General features: G+C 42.9%; 1 protein-coding gene and 1 pseudogene across 2 annotated transcripts in view; one reads left to right on the top strand and one right to left on the bottom strand.

Moving 5' to 3' along the window:
* UGP2 (UDP-glucose pyrophosphorylase 2) overlaps positions 1 to 20451 on the top strand; it is a 51381-nt gene that overhangs the window by 19081 nt on the left and 11849 nt on the right. For both annotated transcript variants that reach the window (XM_059659665.1, XM_059659664.1), the window contains exons 4-5: positions 17613 to 17798; positions 19046 to 19179. In XM_059659665.1, coding sequence (XP_059515648.1) covers positions 17613 to 17798; positions 19046 to 19179 — 320 coding nt within the window. The remainder of the gene's footprint in view (positions 1 to 17612; positions 17799 to 19045; positions 19180 to 20451) is intronic.
* On the bottom strand, positions 1479 to 3567 carry LOC132213307 (zinc finger protein SNAI1-like; annotated as a pseudogene).

Raw genomic sequence — 20451 nt, 5'->3', positions numbered from 1 at the left:
GATGATTTAAATGAAGTGATTATCTAGAGGGAGGACCAAGATGGTGGCATAGGAGGACACTGACCTCACTCCCTCCCAAGAACACATCTGAGAGACAACTGAGAGCCAATTGAACAGCTTCTGCACAACAAACAAGGAAGAGAGAGAGCAAGCTATTTAGAGTGACATTTCTCACATCAACCTTGCATCAAAGGTGTGCATGTAAACAGTATCATAACAGAGGATCTATATTTTTGTATAGGAGTTGGCCACCTTGTTTTGTAAATAAAATTTTATTGTAACACAACCACACTCATTTATTTATGTATTGTCTATAGCAGTTATAATGCTACAATGGCAGAGAAGAATATTTGCAATGGAGACCACATGGCCTGCAAAATCTAAACTATTTTCTTTCTAGCCCTTTATGAAAGACTAGAGGCCAGGTGCACGAAATTTGTGCACAGGTAGGTAGGGTCCCTAGGCCTGGCCAGTGATCAGGGCCGATCTGTGGGGCAACTGGCAGGGTGATCGGGGCCTCTGCTCGCACCCACCTTGGCTGGCCTGGCACCGCCTGCTCTCCGGCTCCACCCCCCTGCCACCGACGATCAGGGCCTGTGGGCTGGGGGCAGCTCCTGCGTTGAGCGTCTGCACCCTGGTGGTCAGCATGCGTCATAGCTACCGGCCATCCCACCGGTTGTTCTGCCGTTGGTCTATTTACATATTAGAGATTTATATAGATAGATGTTTGCTGACCCCATGTTAGGTGTATTTCTTTTCAGAAGATCGTTAGTAGTTTACTTCTTTGGTCCCCCAGAAAACTTACTTTTTTCAATTTGGATGATTATTTTTCAGACAAAAATAAGATCAGTGTTTTAGACTAGAGCATGGACAGCCAAGTCAGCATATACACCTTCATATGACAACTTCATTGTTTTCTAGAGAGGCTGTGAGAGTTTCTCGTTCCTGGTCATGTGCAGTGTTTGAGCTTACCCGTTGGGGATTGGGAAGGATGGGAAATAGATAAAAGAGGTGAGGGGTTGTAGAGGCTGCTCAAGAAAGTACTGAGGCTAACAGGTTCTTTTAAGCCCTAACTTAAAACCTGTTATCACCTGGCTAGCAGTGACCTCTGGTGATAATAAAGTACATTCTCATTTATGTGAAAAATGTTCTCTAAAGAAGGCCTTTTCATTTAATTAGGAGCACAAGTTGTTCCCAGTTGACTTATGATTGTCATTGTTCTTGTTTACTTTAAAGGGGTGAAGGAGTTATATTGATCAACTCTTTTTTTTTTAAGTGAGGCAGAGAATTGGCATACAGAATATCATACCAATATGGTGTTTAGCTTCAACAGATTTTTTTTGTTTTTATTCATAAAATAACTGAGAGCTTTTTGTATTCTTAGTCTATCAGTACAAAAACATTGAAATATGTATGTTTAAATGACAAAGCATTCTGAGAAAGTTACAGTGTACATGTGCAGAGTAAAAATACACAGGTTTTCTTTTTTTTTCCTTTTTTTACATATAAATTAACTGCTTTATTAAATATCAATAAACTGTACATATAACTATACAAAATGCTTCCTTAGTACAAAATGTTGCTTGCAATATAAATACCAGTGTACCTTTTAAAAAAAATTTAAACATCTTCCTCCTGGGCCCACCTGTTGGGTCCCTGAAAATAGTTCTGGTAGATACATTGGTTGGGCGGAAGCACCCTATTTGGGCCCCTGACAAGTGACGGCAATTACTCACATTCCTTTTTGAGACGCTGCTAAATTGTCCGTGAAACAGGTGCCACCATGACAAACAGGAGGCTGAAATAGCTGCCCGGGCCTGGGGCATCCTGGGATCTAGACATGTCTTGTGTCAGAGACTGCCCCCGCAGGCCCCGTTGACAGCCCGGGGGTGGATCGCTGCAGTTACACCTCCTGGAGAGGTGGCCTGAGGGTTTCTAGGGTGAGCAGGAGTGGGGTGGGAGCCTCTATCAGTTTGTTGGCTTTTGTCCTGTAGCTCAAAGCAGCTGTATCCAAACAGTTTTGGATACACAAGCCTACACATCAAGGCCAACTCCAGAACGCTCGCTGGGGAGCAGTGGCTGCCAGAAGGGGTCACCCTCCCATCAGCCGTCCACAGAGCCAACCGAGGCCCCCCAAGCAGACACACTGGAAAATGGTCCTCAGTGCCCTGTGAAGCTACAACAGCCATAAAGGGAGCTCAGAAGGGAATTCCACAGCGGTATGAAGGATGCAGGAGTCCTTCCTTCCAGAGTTGGGGGAGGCCGCTGCAGGGGGAGGGTCTGGAGAGGCAGAAGCAGCCGAAGGGGTCAGCGGGGGGCCCCCTGAGCAGCCTGACTCTTGGTGTTTGTGGAGCAGGAACATGCGGGAGAAGGTGTGGGAGCACGTCTTGTACTGGTACTTCTTGACATCTGAGTGGGTCTGGAGGTGGGCCCGCAGGTTGGAGCGGTCAGCAAAAGCACGGTTGCAGTGGGAGCAGAAGAAGGGCTTCTCCCCGGTGTGGGTCCGGACATGGCCCTATAGCCGCCAGGGCCTGGAGAAGGCCTTCCCGCAGGTGCCACAGACGCAGGGCAGGGGTGGCTTTGGATGTGCATCTTGAGGGCACCCAGGCTGATGTATTCCTTGTTGAAGTATTTGCAGGTGAAGGCCTTGCAAGACTAGGGGTCCTTGGCCCCTGAGAGCCCAGACAGCTGCTTGGGCAATGGGCCCAAGCCCGGGAAGGCAGCATAACCATCGGCCTCCAGGGAAGAGGCTGAGGTGGAAGAGAAGGAGGAAGGGGCTGGCGAGGGTGGGCTGGGCGGCTGGGAGCCTTTCCTACTGTCCTCGTCTAACAGGGAGGTCAGCTCAACAACCTTGGTGATCTCCCGGGGTAGAAGGGAGGCCCAGCCAATTGGCTGGGCTTGTGATGCCAGGAGAGAGTCCCAGATGAGCATGGGCAGTGAGGCCGTGTGGTTGAGGACCTCAGGAGGTGGGATGGCTGCCAGCAGGTGGGCCTGGTCGTAGGGCTGCTGGAAGGTGAACTCTGGAGAAGAGTCTGCAGCTCGCTGTAGTTGGGCCTCCAGCAGGAGCAGGCAGACTTCCTGACAGGAAAGAGCGTGGCATGGTGGCCGAAGCAAGCCGGGGTCGCCGAGCTGTGCTGGTGTCGTAAGGACCCTCCCCTGCGAGGCCGAGCCGGTGCGCTGTCCAGTTTTTCTTTTTTTTGAAGATGAATCATAGGATATTGTTCAGCTAATGTTTGCACATCTTTTTGAAAGACTCACTGGAGGCAATTTGGGCAAGGATCTGACATGATGTGACACAGGATGGTTTGCTCAGAGCATGGTGAAGACTTCCAGCTGCAGTCAGCTAATGCTAAAGCCATTAGAGACTTGTTTTTTGTGTGTGTGAAGATAAAGTGAGGTCCCAAATGTAAACATTTTCTACAAAAAGGAAATAGTGGCATTTAAGGAAATTGCCCTAAGAACATTGCTGGATACAAGAGTCTTATCCTTGACATAAAGTTTTAAAATTATAATATATAGATTTACTAATCTAAGCAAATAAACTAATATTAATTTAGCAAATATTGCCAAATCTAATTTCCTACCTTTTGATTCCACAGTGAATTGAACAGTCCTTAGTTTTCCCCAGGACTACCTTTCTTCACACGTGCCTTTATACATATAGGACCTTTATTTTAGGAAGAGGACATGCCAAAGGAGACTGACCACAAGTCTGTGATTCTTAATTCCATTCTGGTTAGTTATTTATTATTTCACTTTATAAATAGTAAATACATGGCTTCTTTAATGTCAGTTTCATGACTGACTTCGAGAGACCTAGGTAATAATGGACCAAGGTCTCTAACCACTGCCCTTGTGTCCACTGTAGGGGACAGTCCAGTGCCACAGAGTTGAACTCTCGGGAAAATTTTAGTATGGGTATTTGTGGTAGTACCACTCTTTGACATACTACCATTCCCTCCTCCACAGCCCCCATCCTACAGAGTCTTTTTGGACCATGGCTCATGCATTGTAATACAGGTTATTTTAGTAAAATACTCTCCATGTGTATCTTTGATGTAGGTATCTTGTGTCTTATAATTGGATGAGAAAAACATGTTTGTGAGGTTCTCCTGTCCCACATCTTCATTTGTGGTATAACTGTTAGGGAGTTTCCCTTATCTTTATTTAATATAGGATAGCCGTGAACTTGTAATGTTGACACTGAGAAAATTTTATATAAGATGGATGGCCCATGTCTACCTCTGATTCTAATCCTTTCTGCCCTGTAATTCCTTGGGGGATGTTTTACTAAATCCTTTTCCTTATTTTAGATCACATGTGGACAACTGACTCTCTGTTTCTCCCCTTGTATAGAATGAAACTGGAATGTTTACACCAGGCATCTTAGCTGGGGAAATCTCTGCAGGGATTTTAGGTCCTTCATAGGTTTCTTGAAATTATAAGTAAAACTTTGTATAAATGTACATATTTTTCAGAGCAGATTCCCTGACTTTCATCAGATTCTCAAAGGGGCTCATAACCTTTAAAGGTTAACTACTGTCTTAGAGTCTCATTGAAGAAACAGTTATAGGATGCCTTGCCTCTACAAGGCACTAGCTTGGTGCTGGGGCTACAAAAATCAGTCTTGGTCCCTCTTCAGCATTTTGGCTTCCAGTTTGTAGAGCAAATGGATTCAGAAACAGCTATCTATAGAACAGCATGATAAGCAGTCCATGGGGTGCTGTGGAAGCATCTAACTGGCATAGGGGTAGAAGTAAGACTTTCTGGTATTAAGGTAGACTCCTGGGGTTAACCTTAAGGCAAGACTTCTCTGAGGATGGGAGGAAAATAAAGAGAAAAAAAAAGCTTCGAGAATAGTAGGAGTCTAGAAATAATAGGCTTACAGCATGAAGCTTGTTTTCTAGTTGTGGAGCATATGGTGGATGTGCCCGCTCCTCCAAGTGTAGCGCCAGATGCTGAGTCACTTGCCTGCCATGGCACCTCCTGTTCACCGAGGCTACACTGGAGAGATGTCAGAAACTACACTTTCCATTTAAGAGAGACACTAATGGTGGAAGACTGGAATAGAATTTAATAAAAAGCATGCTTCATTATATACCACAAACAGTTTGGTTAGATTTTCAGTATTGTAAAACATCAACCCAAATAGTTTAAAAATACTTATTCTTGTTTTTTGTGTTTGTTGTTTTACATTGTGATAAACAAACCTTATAGGTTAATCAGCATTTTAGCTGTTAATAGCTTTTTAAAATGTCAGGTTTATTGAGATATAATTTAATAAGGATAATAAAATTTATCTTTTTTAGTGTATAGTTTTATGAGTTCTAGCAAATGCATACAGTCATTTAACTACCATCACAATCAAGATGTAGACCTTTTCTTTCATCCCAATTCTTCCCTGTGCAGCTTTAAATTATGCTTCTTCTTAAATCCTTACAAGGCTCTGGTTCCCATTTCCGTCTTCCCTTAAACACACAAGCTAAGCAAATATATATCTTTCTGAAATACTGCTTTTCCTTCATTCAGACATCTCAAAAGGAAAAAGCTCAGCCTCCACCCTTAGTTTTATGTCACCTGGCCTTCCTCTTAACTTTTATCTCCTGTCCCCACCCCCCCTCCACACACACACACACACACACACACACAAACACACACACCTGCCCCTTAACCTTCCATAGACCTTTTTTTATAGCCTCTGGTCTTTTCCTCCCTCCCCCACTTCCATTTTTTCCAAAGCTGCCCCAATAATGTGAATGACATAATTAAGCTAACAATGTATTTTAGTCATTGGCTATTTAGTACCACAGATTTTAAAGCTAGTTTACAGCATAAACAGGATGATGTTAGAAGCTTCAGTTTTATTTTTAAGGAATTTGGGAGTATCAGTTATTTTGAAACCTCTTTTGTTCACAGTTAGATGAAAGGAGGGTTGGCTTGTAGGAGAAACTCAAGATGTGATTTCAGTAAAGAGCTAGTCCTAGTCACATAAGTAGGTTGGGTTTTGGACCCTCCCATCTCTTCTATTTGAACTCTTTTCCAATTCCCTGGGTCATTTACCTTTGTCCTTTCTAATCCATGCTGAACGGGAATGTTCTTTGAAGACTACTACCTTGGCTGATAAGGATATGGTCCAAATGCCTCACATGGTTGACTAATTTTATTAGTTAAAACTGCTGACTTCTATAAAATGGTGATGAATATTTACTTTTTGTAGTGTTTGAATTTTTTGTTGTTGCCATCTATTTGTAACCTGTTTTGCCTTTTGCAGTTAAAGAATATCCCAAAGTCTTTGTACTTCTAGAATTTCTATAAAGAATTTTAGAGCACAGTAAGGTTTAAGGAGCAGTTAGCACCTTCTCTTCATAGTTATCTTTTACTTTGTAGGATCATTTACCATCTGTAACCACCCTGCTTTTAGTTTCTTGTTTTTGTCATTTGGGTTTTCTGCCAATTCTTTTATTGTCATCTCTTCTCTAGTTTACCAGGTTTAAAGTACACCATTGTAATTGGAGTATTATAATTTTATATCTCAGCATTTGGGAAGTTGCTACAATTTTTAATGGCAGGGCAGTAAGAATGGAACTTCAAGAGTAAGAAATAAAATGCTGTAATAATGGAATAAGTGAGAAGCAATTTAGTACATGAGTTTTAAAATAAACTTAATTTTAGAATAGTTTTCTTTATAGAAACGTTGCAGATATACCATTTTAAACCAGAAACATAGCTGTCCAAGATGATTTTGTTACCTATATCCCATTTTTAAACTTCCTGCTGTGTCCAAAGAAGCACAAAATAATTAATGAAAATGCTGATAGAATTTTCCTTTTGAACTCAAAACAACGATGTTAAATATGTTCACACTGTTGTGCAACCAATTTCCAGAACTTTTTCAAAAAATCTTGCAAAATCCAAACTATACCCTTTAAACAATTCCCATTTCCTCCTACCCCCATCCTAGCAGCCAACATTCTGCTTTCTTGTTTCAATGAATTTGACTACTCTAGATACCTCATAAAAGTGGATAAAAGACTTTTCCTCTTAATCTAGGTTTTCTTTCTGTTGTTCTGAAAATTCCCTGAGTTCTGCTACCAATTACACTGCTGTAGTTTTACTTTCCTGGACAAATATAAGAAGGTACAAAAGCCCGGGAGATTGTTATTTGGCAGTGTTCTTGCCAGTGGAAGCATGAAGCTGGCATAGCCTAAGGGAGATCCTGCTCTCTGAGACCATCCTGTGAGGTCCTCAGGCAGTATATAGAGCCATTTTAGAAGCATAGTTTGAAAAGGCAGAAATATTATTAAAACTTGCATTTTTCTCATCTCAGAATACTGTCTTAAACTAGGATTTACAGACCTTTTCTGTAAAGGTCCAGTTAGTAAATATTTTAGGCTTTGAGGCTATGCAGAAGGCAGCCATAGACAACATGTACACTAATGAGAGTGTGTGTTCCAATGACACTATGAAAACAGGTGGCAGGCCTGATTGTTTCACAGACTATAATGTGTTGATATCTGTTTAAATTATTCTCAAGCTACGTATGACTAGAGAGAGACTGGGTGAAACCAATACCTGATAGATCATTAAGCTGCTTTGTGACTTGGAGCAGAAAGAAAAATTCAGTACCATATTTTATCCAATTTATGCCGTTGATTATAAGTTGCACCTTTTATGTACCACTAAGGAAGAAAAAAAAGTGCAACCAATTAATTTTAGGATCCCATTGGTTGTGTGATGCATCCTGGTTTCAGAAATGCTAAAATGTGGTGGGCAAGGGTAGGTAAGAGAGTGTGTCTGAATCAGTGATGTAGTGGTAACACCAGCAAACATTTGAAGTCTTACTGTGGGCCACACACATTGTTTAGCACCCTATATGCATTATCTCATTTATCCTCATAAGAAATTCATGAAGTAAATGAAAAAGGCTTGGAGCAGTTAATAATTTGCCGTAATGAGCAGTAGAGCCGAAGTTTCAAACCCAGGCAGCCTAGCATTAAAGCCTGTGCTCAGCTACTATACTGTGCTGCCTCATTCATTTTTGGGGCAGTCTTTTCCATCAAAGGATACCATTCACACTGGAATTGATATAGTTTATTACAGTGATCTGAATCAGGTCATGGAGGAAACAGGAGCTACATCAATCCCCTTGGCATGTCTTTGCAATTTCAAACATTTCTCAGGACAGCCAACTACTGGTTTGCATCCTGCTGGTTTATGTGTCTGCTGATCTCCTCAAAGAATTACTAATGAACCTCTTCTGAAAATGTTTTTAAACTGATAAAGTTTATAAGCCAGGCAACACTTGTGCTGGAGAGAAGTCTTGGTGCTCAGTGCACAGGTAATATCTGTGATGCCAGCCAGCACTTCTGGTCCTCCTGCTGCAGAGGAAAGTGAGAGAGAGCCGCCTACCAGTGTAGTGCATCCCCTCCCCATCTGTGAGCCTTGCATTGAAGATGGTGCAGTCCTGCATCAGTGATGCAAACTTCACCAAGGATGCACTGATTTTGAAGACACAGGCAATGTGAGCCTTTGTGCTCTCACAGTCTTGGAGAGTTCTGGTGTTCCTAGCACAAGCCTGCATTCACTGACAGCTTGCCTTGGAGAGAGTTGAGGTTTTCAGTACTTGTGATCATTAAAAAGAAAAGTCAAAATGGAATGGTATGCATGTAATCATCTCAAATTAAATCACTGTGTCAACTTACTCAAACCAAATATTTGCCATAGAGAAATTCAGTTTGAAGAGAGTTAAAGTTTACTTTTTGCTTTATTTGCATATTAACTTTCACTGGAAAATGTCATCTCTTATAAAGATTATTTTTATGTTCTGTGAATGAAATTTCTATTGCAGTGAAGTAAATTGTATGCAGAATGTTTTTTGGGGGGTCAGTTTTCTGAAAGAGCGTCTATTACTTCTGATTTTTACAAGTGCCTGATAGTTCATAAAGCCTGAGAGTCCCTGGTCTGACCTGAGATGTGGAGGATGAAGAAATGGTCATTGGTGAAGTGAGGTTGCATGAGGGGGAAAAGTGCAGAGGACTACAAATGAGATGTGGCATCTTAGAGAGCTTACCTGTGTTTCTGGAGCACAGTGTGTTGGGGATAGGAGAGAAAGGAGTGAAAGGCAAAAGGGCTAAATCATTAAGGATCTTGAAAGCTGTGTCTTCCATTTAGGATTAGATTCCATTATATTTAATAGTGAAACTCAAAATAACAAAATAAATTCAGACAGAGACAACCCAGAGCTAGTATGACAGCCTGGTGGTCATCAGGAGCCTGGGCTTCTCTATCTTGCCACTCTTTTTTCCTTAGTGTCTCTCCTCATGATCTCCCAGATGGCCACCTAAGTGAACTTTAGTCATCATGTCTCCATTCCAAACAGCAGGAAGAAGGAAGAAGGGTACGTACGTCCCCTACAGTTTCACAGAAACTTCCTGGAATTCTTTCAATTCCCTTCCAGTTAATCTTACTGATCAGAATGTTGTGCCCAGATTTCAAGGTTCCCAAGAACCCGCAGGGAGCCAGCGAGTCCGATGCAAAAGCAAAGAGTCCTTCATTTCGAACTAGTTCGGCTCCCCGACCACACTCACCGATGCAACGGTAGCCCAGTGGCCGAGAGAGAGCGAGGCCTGATGGGATTGTGGGTTTTATAGTAAGGGCAGGGGAGGGGACTGTGGGCCCCGCCGATTGGCCAGGCGCGAGTCGGGTCTTGTTACACAGGATGTGGTCATATTGATGGCGTGCACTTCCCTTGATTATCATTGGTTAGTCCAGAGAAATCCTGGGCATGGCCAGCAGGGGCCTGGGCCTCCAGGAAGAAGCCCCCGCCGAGCACATGGCTCTGCCCCAAAAATGGAGGACCCAGGGCAAGATGGAGGGCGCAGTCCTCGCCCCCCCAAGGGCAAGCTGAGCCCGGGCTCCAGGGGCCAGTCCGGTTGCTGGCGGTCCAGCAGATCGACTAGTCCCAGCCCAGACAGGAAGTCCACATCCTCCGTCTCGTCCCCAGGGGCGCTGGCGATCGCCTCCTCCTCCATCTCCTAGGGCAAGGGCACACGCCCCACCCCGCTGCCACTGCTGCCGCGTGGGTCCGGTCCGGGGGCAGCAGGCGGGTGGCGGCCTGCGCCGGGCTCCCGCCGTGGGCTGGGGAGTCAGTGCCCGAGGCCTCCAGCAGTGTGGTCAGGCTGTGCCTCATGGGGCCCGGCGGCCCGCCCACATAGGCCCCGCGACGACTCGCCCTTTCACAGAACTTTGGCACAAATAGCTACAGGGAGGCTGGGTAATGTAGTCTTTTATTTGGAATGGTGATGTGCTCAGCTGAAAATTTGGATTCTAAAATGGAAGGGAAAAATGATGTTGGTATAGGCAGCTAATAACTGCTATGCCATGTCGATGTCTTTGTGTGTGTGTGTGTGTGTGTGTGTGTGTGTGTGTGTGTGTGTGTGTGTGAATGGTATAATAAGCAGAGAAACAAGTTCAAGTTCTCTTTTTAAAAAGATTGCCCACCTGCAGGGTAGAGGGTGAAGAGACTGCTGCATTAACACAGGTAAGAGCTAAACAGGGTGCTGATGGCAGGACTGACAGGACTTGATCACTGATCAGGTGTGAGTAGGCTCCTGGCTTAGCAGCTGAGTGTGTCTTGGTGCCCAAGAGACAGGAGTGATTGGAGCTATGGGATTGGATCAGATTGCCAGGAACAAGGAAGTCTACTTAGGATGGGCTTGAAAAGGATCAGGCAGAAGAGGAGGAAAATAGAGTGTGGTGTTTCACAAGTCAAGGGGAAAGAGCATTTTAAAATTTAGGGAGTATTCAATTATGTTAAATGCAGCTGAGAGTGCAAGTAAGAGAAATATTAATGTATGGATAGGATTTAGCAGTTCCAAGGATGTTGACAACCTTGTTAAGAGCAATTTATTGAATGATGGAAAAAATTAGATTGTACTTAGTGAATGGAGTGTAAAAGGGAGGTGAAGAAGTAGAGGTGAATGTAGTAATTCATGTCAAGAAGTTTTGCCTCTAATATGGAGGAAAAAAAGGATGCAGGTGTTGGAAGGAATGAGTGAGTATATGTCGCTGTTTTCCTTGATTTTTCTATGGCAAATATTTGAATATGTGCATGCAGATGGAAAGGAATGGAGAGGGAAAGACTGAAGATGAGACTGGATGATTGAAGAAATGAGGTTCTTGAGGTGGGCACTAGTGGAGAGATTGCCCTGGGGTGGGAGACAGCTCTTCTTGTAACCAGAGGACGGGAAGAAGCAAATATGGAGATGCAGGAAGGTCTTGAGGACCTATGTATATGATGGTTTTTATTTGCTTTGTGAAATACGAGTTTAGCTCAGCTTAGTGGTTGAAAGGATGTTGATGAACTTGTTGGTGGACCATGTGACAATGTACATGATTTGTCAGCTTTCCCTTAATGAGGAAAAAAAGATCCCTAGTCTAGGTATGACTTTACTATCATTAAATGAATCTCTGAAGCTTTCAAACAAACCAGATTGTGGTTGTTACCTTTAGGAATGTGAAATGAAATAATATGCCTAGCACAGAAATTGGCACTCAAGATACTGCAGAAAGGGTTGAGTGAATAAGCCCATGTTCTTGGGACACTTCCTGTGCATATGGAGTGTCATTCTAAATCTGTTTTTCTGTTTACACGGATCATTTTTTTCCAGCAAGCATTTTTGTTGGGAAAAAAACACACAACCTTTCAGATTGCAATAAACGTACCCTTGTGAATTGTAACAGGGCAGGTACTGTTAGCTTTTTGGGCTGTTTGGCATCATCTCCAGGAATAGCACAAATATGCTACCAAGAACTGGGTTATACTATTGCTAATGGGAACAGTGTGTCCATGACTGTGTGATGAATTCAGCTTTTCTTCTAACTGGAAACTAAGTTGTGAACAGACTTGGCAAGAAACAGATCATGGCAGACAGTTCTTAAAAGAGCTTTTAAAAAATCAGCTTCTGCAGAAAAACTTGATTGACATCCTAGAGGGCAGAACGTTGTTTAAATTTTGTTCTTAAATAGGTTGCCAACTACTTACTTTTGTTCATTCCCCAGAGGAAGTTGGGTATTTGACCAATTCTTTTATCCCAGTGAGAAGAGAATAAGAGTGGCCTAGCCTTGCACATTTTGCAGGGAGCCTCATGGGGTCTCCCCACCTCACCTATAAAGGTGCCCTACTGTATATTTAGTTGTACTAGAACTCTCTGAACACTGAATTCTATTCATGTCTGGAAGAAAGAGAAATAGAGTGATTAGGATTGAAACACAAAGATCGAACTAGAAATTCACTAACGGATTCAGAGTAATGTTGAGCACATATCAGGCCGTGCATGGTATTCCCTGTTGTCTCCAAACACCATCCACCTTTGTCATTCTCCTTAGGGAGCTACGAAGGCGAAAGTGAAGAGCAGGTCAAAAAATGTCTGTCCCTAGGTGTGTCTAGTGTTAACTTCAGCTGTTGCCAAGCAACTTTCTAACACAGATACCCGTGGCTTATGGAACTAAACTGAGGTCTGAGGGATTGCTTTGTGAGGCTCCTGGTGAGGATGTGAACAGCATGACGAACAGAAAGAACTTCTGTTGGCATATAGGGTAATTCATGTGATAGAAAGTTGTGCTTACCACTAAATTTAATCCATAGTAAACTTTAGACAAAAAGTGTCCTGGCTTGCTGTAAGCAAACTATTGGTGCCTTTCTTTGTGTGGGGTGTGTGTGTGTGTGTGTGTGTTAATAAGTCCCCAAACATGTGAAAGACCTCCAGTGAAGGCTTCTAACAGCAACACTAACCTGCCAGTCTGGACATCTCTTCCCTCGTTGTACCTTGTTACCATACACCTTGTGACTCTTACTCCCTTTCCCTCCATAGTTCTCTCCTCAGAAATGGCGTTTAAGTGTAGGAGTTGGCATTTGGTCTTCCTGAGGCTTAGGCTAAAGCTGAATACAGATTATTTGGTGAAATTCTGAGACTGAAGTTAACCATCGGTGCATCCTTAATAAAAACTATGCATTATATTACAACTAGAGGCCCAGTGAATGAGATTCGTGCACTTGGGGGGGGGGGGGTGTCCCTCAGCTCGGCCTGCGCCCTCTTGCAGTCCTGGACCCTTGGGGAATGTCTGCCTGCCAGTTTAGGCCCAATCCCCCCTAAGCCAGCAGTCAGACATCCCTCTCGCAGTCCAGGGCTCTTGCAGTCCCAGCTTGCTGCTCCTTAGCGCTGCCTTGGAGGTGGGAGAGGCTCCCGCCACTGCTGCTGGGCTCGCCAGCCGTGAGCCTGGCTTCTGGCTGAGCTGCATTTCCCCTGTGGGAGCGCACTGACCACCAGGGGGCAGCTCCTGTGTTGAGCGTCTGCCCCCTGGTGGTCAGTGCGTGTCATAGTGACCGGTCATTCCGCTGTTCGGTCAATTTGCATATTAGTCTTTTATTATATAGGATAGGATGCACTACTATGCACTGTTTGTATAATTGGAATGTTGACTCATGAGAATAAGGAAGAATCAGAAATGCTCATCTTTTTATATGTCTGGTTGACTGTTCTGCGATGGGATATTAGTGTTATTAAAGTGAAAAAGATTATATTGAACAAAAAAAGGTTCTGGCAGAGTTTTATTAAAATGAATGGAAACAAGCCCTGGCCAGGTATGGTTGGCGTATCAACCCAGTGTGCCAAGGTTGTGGGTTTCATCCCAGGTCAGGGCACATACAAGAAGCAATCAATGAATGAATAAATAAGTGGAACAACAAATTGATTTCTCTCTCTCTCTCTCTCTCTCTCTCTCTCTCTCTCTCTCTCTCAAAAATCAATAAATAAAATTTTAAAATATTTTAAAATAAGTTGAAACGTAATTCTGATACATTTTCTTTTTAGTTAACCATTTAGAACCACAGATGCCACTAGCTACATGTTGATTTACATTAATTTTAAATAAATTTAAAACTTTAGTTCCAGTAGCTACATTTCAAGTGCTCAATAGCCACAGGTGGCCACCACAAATTACAAGATGTTTCCATAATTGTAGAAAGTTCTGTTGGATAGCATTATGCCTAGAGAATAATAGTGAAAAAAGTGCCATTCTGTTGATCTTTTGACTACATACTTAATTATGAAGAAATCTCTTTTTACATTTTTGTAAAGTTTTCATCTTGAAGTAACAAGTTGCCCATCCCTCATAGAAACTAGTAAATCAGAACCCAGGTGTTGAACAGTGTCTGAAACCAAATCCTGCCATTCTGCATTGTTTTCACATGTATCCAAAGAGAGCATTTTCTTAGATTTATACTTCTAGAACTGTGTTTATGCGTGTAGTATTCTTTTAACCCTTTTAATCTTTTTAATTCTTTTAATGTAAATTAAGGGTGTGTTATGTTTATTAAATTCAAATAAAGGGAATTGGTTTTCTGATTACTAAGCTAAGACTTCAGAACTTATATTCTATTTAATATCTGCAAATGGAATAAAAGAGTTTTTTAAGGCTCAATTTGCCATAGAATGTCAACCTATATCTGTATTCCAGGCCTTCATACTAGTCCTTTATACACACAAGTAAATGTTATTAAACATGGACCTTCTTCTGGAAAAAAACTGCATTATTTGGGGACATCCTCAAATATATAAGCCACTTAAAAAAAAAAGAATGCAAAATGAATCTTGAGGACATTAGGCTAAGTGAAATAAGTAAGTCACAAAAAGACAAATGCTGTGTGATCCCACTTGTATGAGGTATGTAGAGTAGTCAAACTCACAGAGGGAGAAAGTACAAGTGTGATTGCCAGGAGATGGGTGAAGGAGGGAGGGATTGTGCCTTGTTTCTAAATGAATATCGTTCCAATTTTGCTAGATGAAAAAAAGAGTTCTGGACATTGCACAATAATGTGAACATACTTAATACTATTGAACTATATACTTAAAATGGTTAAGATGGCAACTTTTATGCTAAGTATATTTATAATTTTAAAAAAAGAATGTTGTAAATCTGGTTCTCCCAACTTTGAGAGTATGTTGACTATTCCTGGCCCTTTGCATAATCATACACACTTTAAATTGGCTTGTCAGTTTTCACACAAAGAAATTCTTGAGATTCTGATTCAAATTGCATTGATCAGTTTGAGGAAAACTGACATCTTTATATTGGTAAGTCTTCTAATTTATAAACATGATAAATACATCTGATTTTGTCTTTTAAGTTTTCTCAAAAGTGTTTTATAGTGTTCCCTATAGAACGCTTGCATATCTTTTGTTAGATGTATTCCTAAGTATTTGCTATTCGCTATTTTTTATGGTATTATAAAAGACATATTTTTAATCAATTTTATTTTCTAATCTTTATGTATAGGAACAATCTTTTTAAAATTACCTTTAAAGTTTCTTAAGCATACATTCTTAAGCAAGTGTGAAATAGATTCACATTGTTGCACAACCAATCTCTAGAACTCTTTGATCTTGCAAAATTAAAACTCTGTACCCGTTAAACAAAAACTTCCCATTTCTCCCTACTGGCAATCCTTGGTAATCACCCTTCTACTTTCTATCTATATGAATCTGACTATAGGTGCCTCATATAAGTAGAGTTGTACAAGCATTTGTCTTTTTATGACCACTTATTTCACTTAATAAGGTTTGTCCATGTGCCAGAATTTTCTTCCTTTTTAATGCTGAATAATATTCCATTTTATGTATATATCACATTTTGTTTTATCCATTGATCTGCTGAAGGACAAACTTAGGACTGAATGGAGGAGAATGGCAAGGAATATTTTGGTTTTGGTTTTTGTCTCCTTTGGAAGAAGGAACAATGTGTGATCATGTATAAACTTCTCTGGAATTGAAGTAGATCTGTTGTATGCCAGAAATATTTATAGGCTTGATGAGTTTTGTGTCTCCCATTTGTTATGTTGATGCAGATTGGGAATTCTGAGTTTCTGAAGGTAGTCTGAGAGGACTGCATGTTCTCACCAGCCAGCCAAATATTTGTGGACTGTAACTTTCCCCCTTCTGGTACTCCGTTGTAAATGAACCACTGAACTACTTCTGTGTGCCAGGGATGTTGCCAGTACTTGCTTTTGAATCAGAAGGGCCTGTATGGGAAATACAGCTGAAACTTTCCACAAAGAAAGCAAAACTCTTTATTTTTTTTAATCATATTTTTATTGATTTCAGAGAGGAAGGAAGAGGGAGAGAGAGATAGAAACATCAATGATAAGAGAGAATCATTGCACACCCCCTATTGGGGATTAAGCCCACAACCCAGGCCATGTGCCCTTGACCAGAATTGAACCCGGGACCCTTCGGCCCGTAGGCCGACGCTCCATCCACTGAGCCAAATAAGCCAGGGCAAGAAAGCAAAACTCTTGCAGGAAGCCTGGAAATAACCCTGGGATTGGTTTGGTTTAACCCAGCCTTGGGCAAACTACGGCCCGTTTGAAATGAATAAAACTAAAAAAAAAAAAAAGACCGTACCCTTTTATGTAATGACTAGGGGCCCGGTGCACGAAATTCGTGCACTGGGTGTGTGTGTGTGGGGGGGGGGGGAGTGTCCCTCAGCCCAGCCTTCCCCTCTCACATACTGGGAGCCCTCAGGCGTTGACCCCCATCACCCTCCGATCGCCTGATCGGCCCCTTGCCCCTGACGCCTCCGCCAGAGGTGTCAGGCTTGGACAGGGGACCCCCATCTCCCCCTGATCACTGGCTCTGGCCCCCGCCCAGGCCTGAGGCCTCTGGCCCAGGAATCATGACTGGGCAGGGGACCCCCATCTCCCTCTGATCGCTTGCTCCACCCCCCGCCCAAGCCTGATGCCTCTGACCCAGGCTTCAGGCCTGGGCAAGGGGACCATCATATCCCCCCAATCCCCGGCTCCGCCCCCTGCCCAGGCCTGATGCCTCGGCCAGAGGAGTTGACCCTCATCACCCTCCGATCACCAATCACCGGATCGGCCCTTGACCAGGCCTGAGGCCTCCGGCAGAGGTGTCAGGCCTGGGTAGGGGACCCCCAGCTCCCCGCGGTTGCAGGCTCTGCCCCTGCCCAGGCCTAACGCCTCTGGCCTAGGCGTCCGGCCCGGGCAGCGGGGACCCGCAGCTGCAGCGGCCCCGCGATCGTGGGCTTCGCTTTAGGCCCAGGCAAGGGACCCCTAGCTCCCGGGACTGCCAGCTTCGACCGTGTCCAGCTCCCATCGTTGGCTCCACCCCTACTTCCTGCCATCACTGGCCAGGGCGGCAAAGGCGCCTGATTCTCCGAGCTCTTAGCTCCCCCCTGGGTTTCCGATCACTGTCAGTGGCAGGGGGCTTCTTCCTGCTTTCCCTTTTGCCTCCCTGCATTGTGCCTACATATGCAAATTAACCGCCATCTTGTTGGCAGTTAATTTGCATATAGCCCTGATTAGCCAATGAAAAGGGTAGCTCGTACGCCAATTACCATTTTTCTCTTTTATTAGTGTTGATGTTTACTTTGAATTTATATTCGTTCACACAAACACTCCATCCATGCTTTTGTTCCGGCCCTCTGGTCCAGTTTAAGAACCCATTGTGGCCCTCGAGTCAAAAAGTTTGCCCACCCCTGGTTTAACCTTTCAGAAAGCTGAAGGAATTACTTCTGTAATTTTTTTTTAATTTTAGATTCAACCCTATGAAAAGATAAAGGCCAGGGGCTTACCTGATAATGTGTCTTCCGTGCTGAACAAGCTGGTGGTGGTAAAACTCAATGGCGGTTTGGGAACCAGCATGGGCTGCAAAGGTCCGAAAAGTCTGATTGGTGTGAGGAACGAGAATACCTTTTTGGATCTGACGGTTCAGCAAATTGAAGTGAGTAACATTTGGCCTTTCTCACAAGCCACTAAAATTGTTTTTAGTTCTTAAGTATTATAAGCATTACTTTATAAAATAACAGATGTGGATTTGAGCTATTCAGGGAGCTTGCTATCTTTAGTCTCTATTTTCGTATATAAAAAGGTTTGGTGTTCCTTAGGGCACATCCCTAGGGTGATGTAAAAACTTTTGATCTTTAAATTGCATTTGTGATTGCTGAAATCTCTGGATCTACTATTTGGATTCCCTTTGATGTCCCCTTCTCCCTCCCCCCTTTCTAGTGGCAGCCTTCATCACAGCTGGGATGATAGAGCTTTATTAACCCCCTTTGGGGAGGCTTGGGAGAATTTCACATATTGGTTAGATGCCATGGGCTAAGAACTATTCTTGGTTTCTCTCTTACTATAAAGTCATTAATCACAGACCATAAGTTATTTAGGGGCAGTGGCCTTTTTTCATCTCTTTATCCCTATTTTCTAATATAGTGCTGGCAACCACAGTAATACTAGCAGTAGCAGTGGCTAACATTTATCCAGCATGCACTGTACACCAAGTATTATTCTGAGCTCTTTACATGAATTGACTCATTTGTTCCTCTCAACAACTCTGTAAGATAGTACTGTCATCATCCCCATTTTATAGATGAAACCAAGGCACAAAGAAGTTGATTTACTTGCCCAGGGTTCCCCAGCTAGTTAGTAGGTACAGAATGGACAGTCTGAATTCTAAGACCTTGTTATCTTTCCACTCTGTGTTGCCTCTTAGCTCTTTCCAGAGATTGAAAAGATTTCAGTTGGAGTATGATTCACAACTCCTAACATAATCCTGAGAACAGGGAGCCATGTCTTTGTACCATTTGTACTTTCACCCCCACAGTGCTCTGGACACACACTAAATGCTTAGTCAGTATTTGCTGAGGTCATAGGGCCCTCTGGCTGGGCACACAGCTCGAGTCAGACTGTGGTGGGGAGGAAGGTGTCCCTGCTCTACTGCTGACCTGCCACATCTCTGAGCCTCAGTTTACCATCTGCAAAATGTAGACAATAGTTTGTCTCAAAGAGTTGCAATTGAATGAGCAAGTAATGGTGAATTGCTTATCAAAATGGCTTATACTAAGAAGTTATTTTTTTCAAAATAATATACTCGGCTACAATGTTTTGTACGTTTTGTGATTAAGATGATTAATTTTATACCTTTATGCAAAAGAAAAGTCTGGATAATCTGATTGTCATTTTCCTCCCTAGCATTTGAATAAAACCTACAATACAGACGTTCCTCTTGTTCTAATGAACTCTTTTAACACAGATGAAGATACAAAAAAAATACTACAGAAGTACAGTCACTGTCGTGTGAAAATCTACACTTTTAATCAAAGCAGGTACAAGGAGTAAAATAATTAACTCTGGGGGGTGTTACTTCTGGAAAAGGACCCCTTTGTCTTCTCTAAACAGAGCAGCCCAAGATGTACATTTGCCAAAGACTAATGTTTGCAAGTGATGGATGCCTTAGACTCGCAGAGGTCCTCAAACTTTTTAAACAGGGGGCCAGTTCCCTGTCCCTCAGACATTCCACACATGCACACTGCGGGCCTGGGACAAGTCGGCTGCTAAGCAGGACAGGCAGCGGCGGCAAAAACACCCGGCGGGCCGCAGTTTGAGGACCCTGCCTTAGAGCAGTGGTTCTCAACCTTGACTGCACATTAGAATCACCTGGGAATCTTTTTAAAATCCTGATTTCTGGGCCCCATGCTCCGGAAATTCTGTTTCTTTGTTATGGGGTGGGGCCACAACATTAGTAACAAAGAAACAGAATTTCCGGAGGATGAGGCCCAGAAATCAGGATTTTAAAAAGATTCCCAGGTGATTCTAATGTGCAGTCAAGGTTGAGAACCACTGCCTTAGAGGCTGACCGTTTGTGATATCGCTACAATCACTGTGCAGGTCTGCAACTTCCAGTTCCTAAAAGACAATCTGCTTGAAATCCTGCTCGTGCCCAGAGCACTTGGGGTAGCTTAGGTCTCTGTTTTCTGGGGGCACATCGTGCTCCAGGTGGGGCAGTGAGCATTTTTCTATATTCTACAATATCGATAACTTCTTTCCTATGGGAAGAAATTTCTTTAACATCCTAATACAGACTTGGGAGAAATTTAATAAATTCTAGAGAAATTCACCTACTTTGGGGAAAGGAGAGTAAGTGAAAAAGGAATTCAGATGAATTGTGATAAAGCCCATGCAACACTGGCTTCCAATTAAGGACAGACATGGGTCTATGAATTTGTATGAAGGTATATTCTCTGTACCTTTACTTTTCTGGTGTTTTTTAAATCTATTTTCCCAGGGACTCAGAAAGAGCAGAGGTGTTCTGTCTCCATAGTCCAGTTGGTTTTTAGACTGTTTCAGGGCCAGCCCCTACACGCGTTCTCACTAGGAGTAGGGAGCAGACTTCCCTGAGCACTAACCTGCTATTGATTTGCTGTGAAAGAAAGACTACCACCTCTGAATATATCTGTTTGTAAGAATGGACAGCTCTTCCCAAATAGGTTTTCAGGGAAAAGAACAATCCCATGACCAAATAAGTTTGAGAAAACTTACTTAATGTATCTCCCCTCTTGGAGAGTCATAAAACATATCAATATCTTAAAAATATGAGT

Source organism: Myotis daubentonii, chromosome 12, assembly GCF_963259705.1.
Source record: "Myotis daubentonii chromosome 12, mMyoDau2.1, whole genome shotgun sequence".
Classification (NCBI taxonomy): Eukaryota; Metazoa; Chordata; class Mammalia; order Chiroptera; family Vespertilionidae; genus Myotis; species Myotis daubentonii.
Note: the sequence above shows the minus strand (reverse complement) of the source record. Positions and strands in the feature narration are given on the sequence as shown.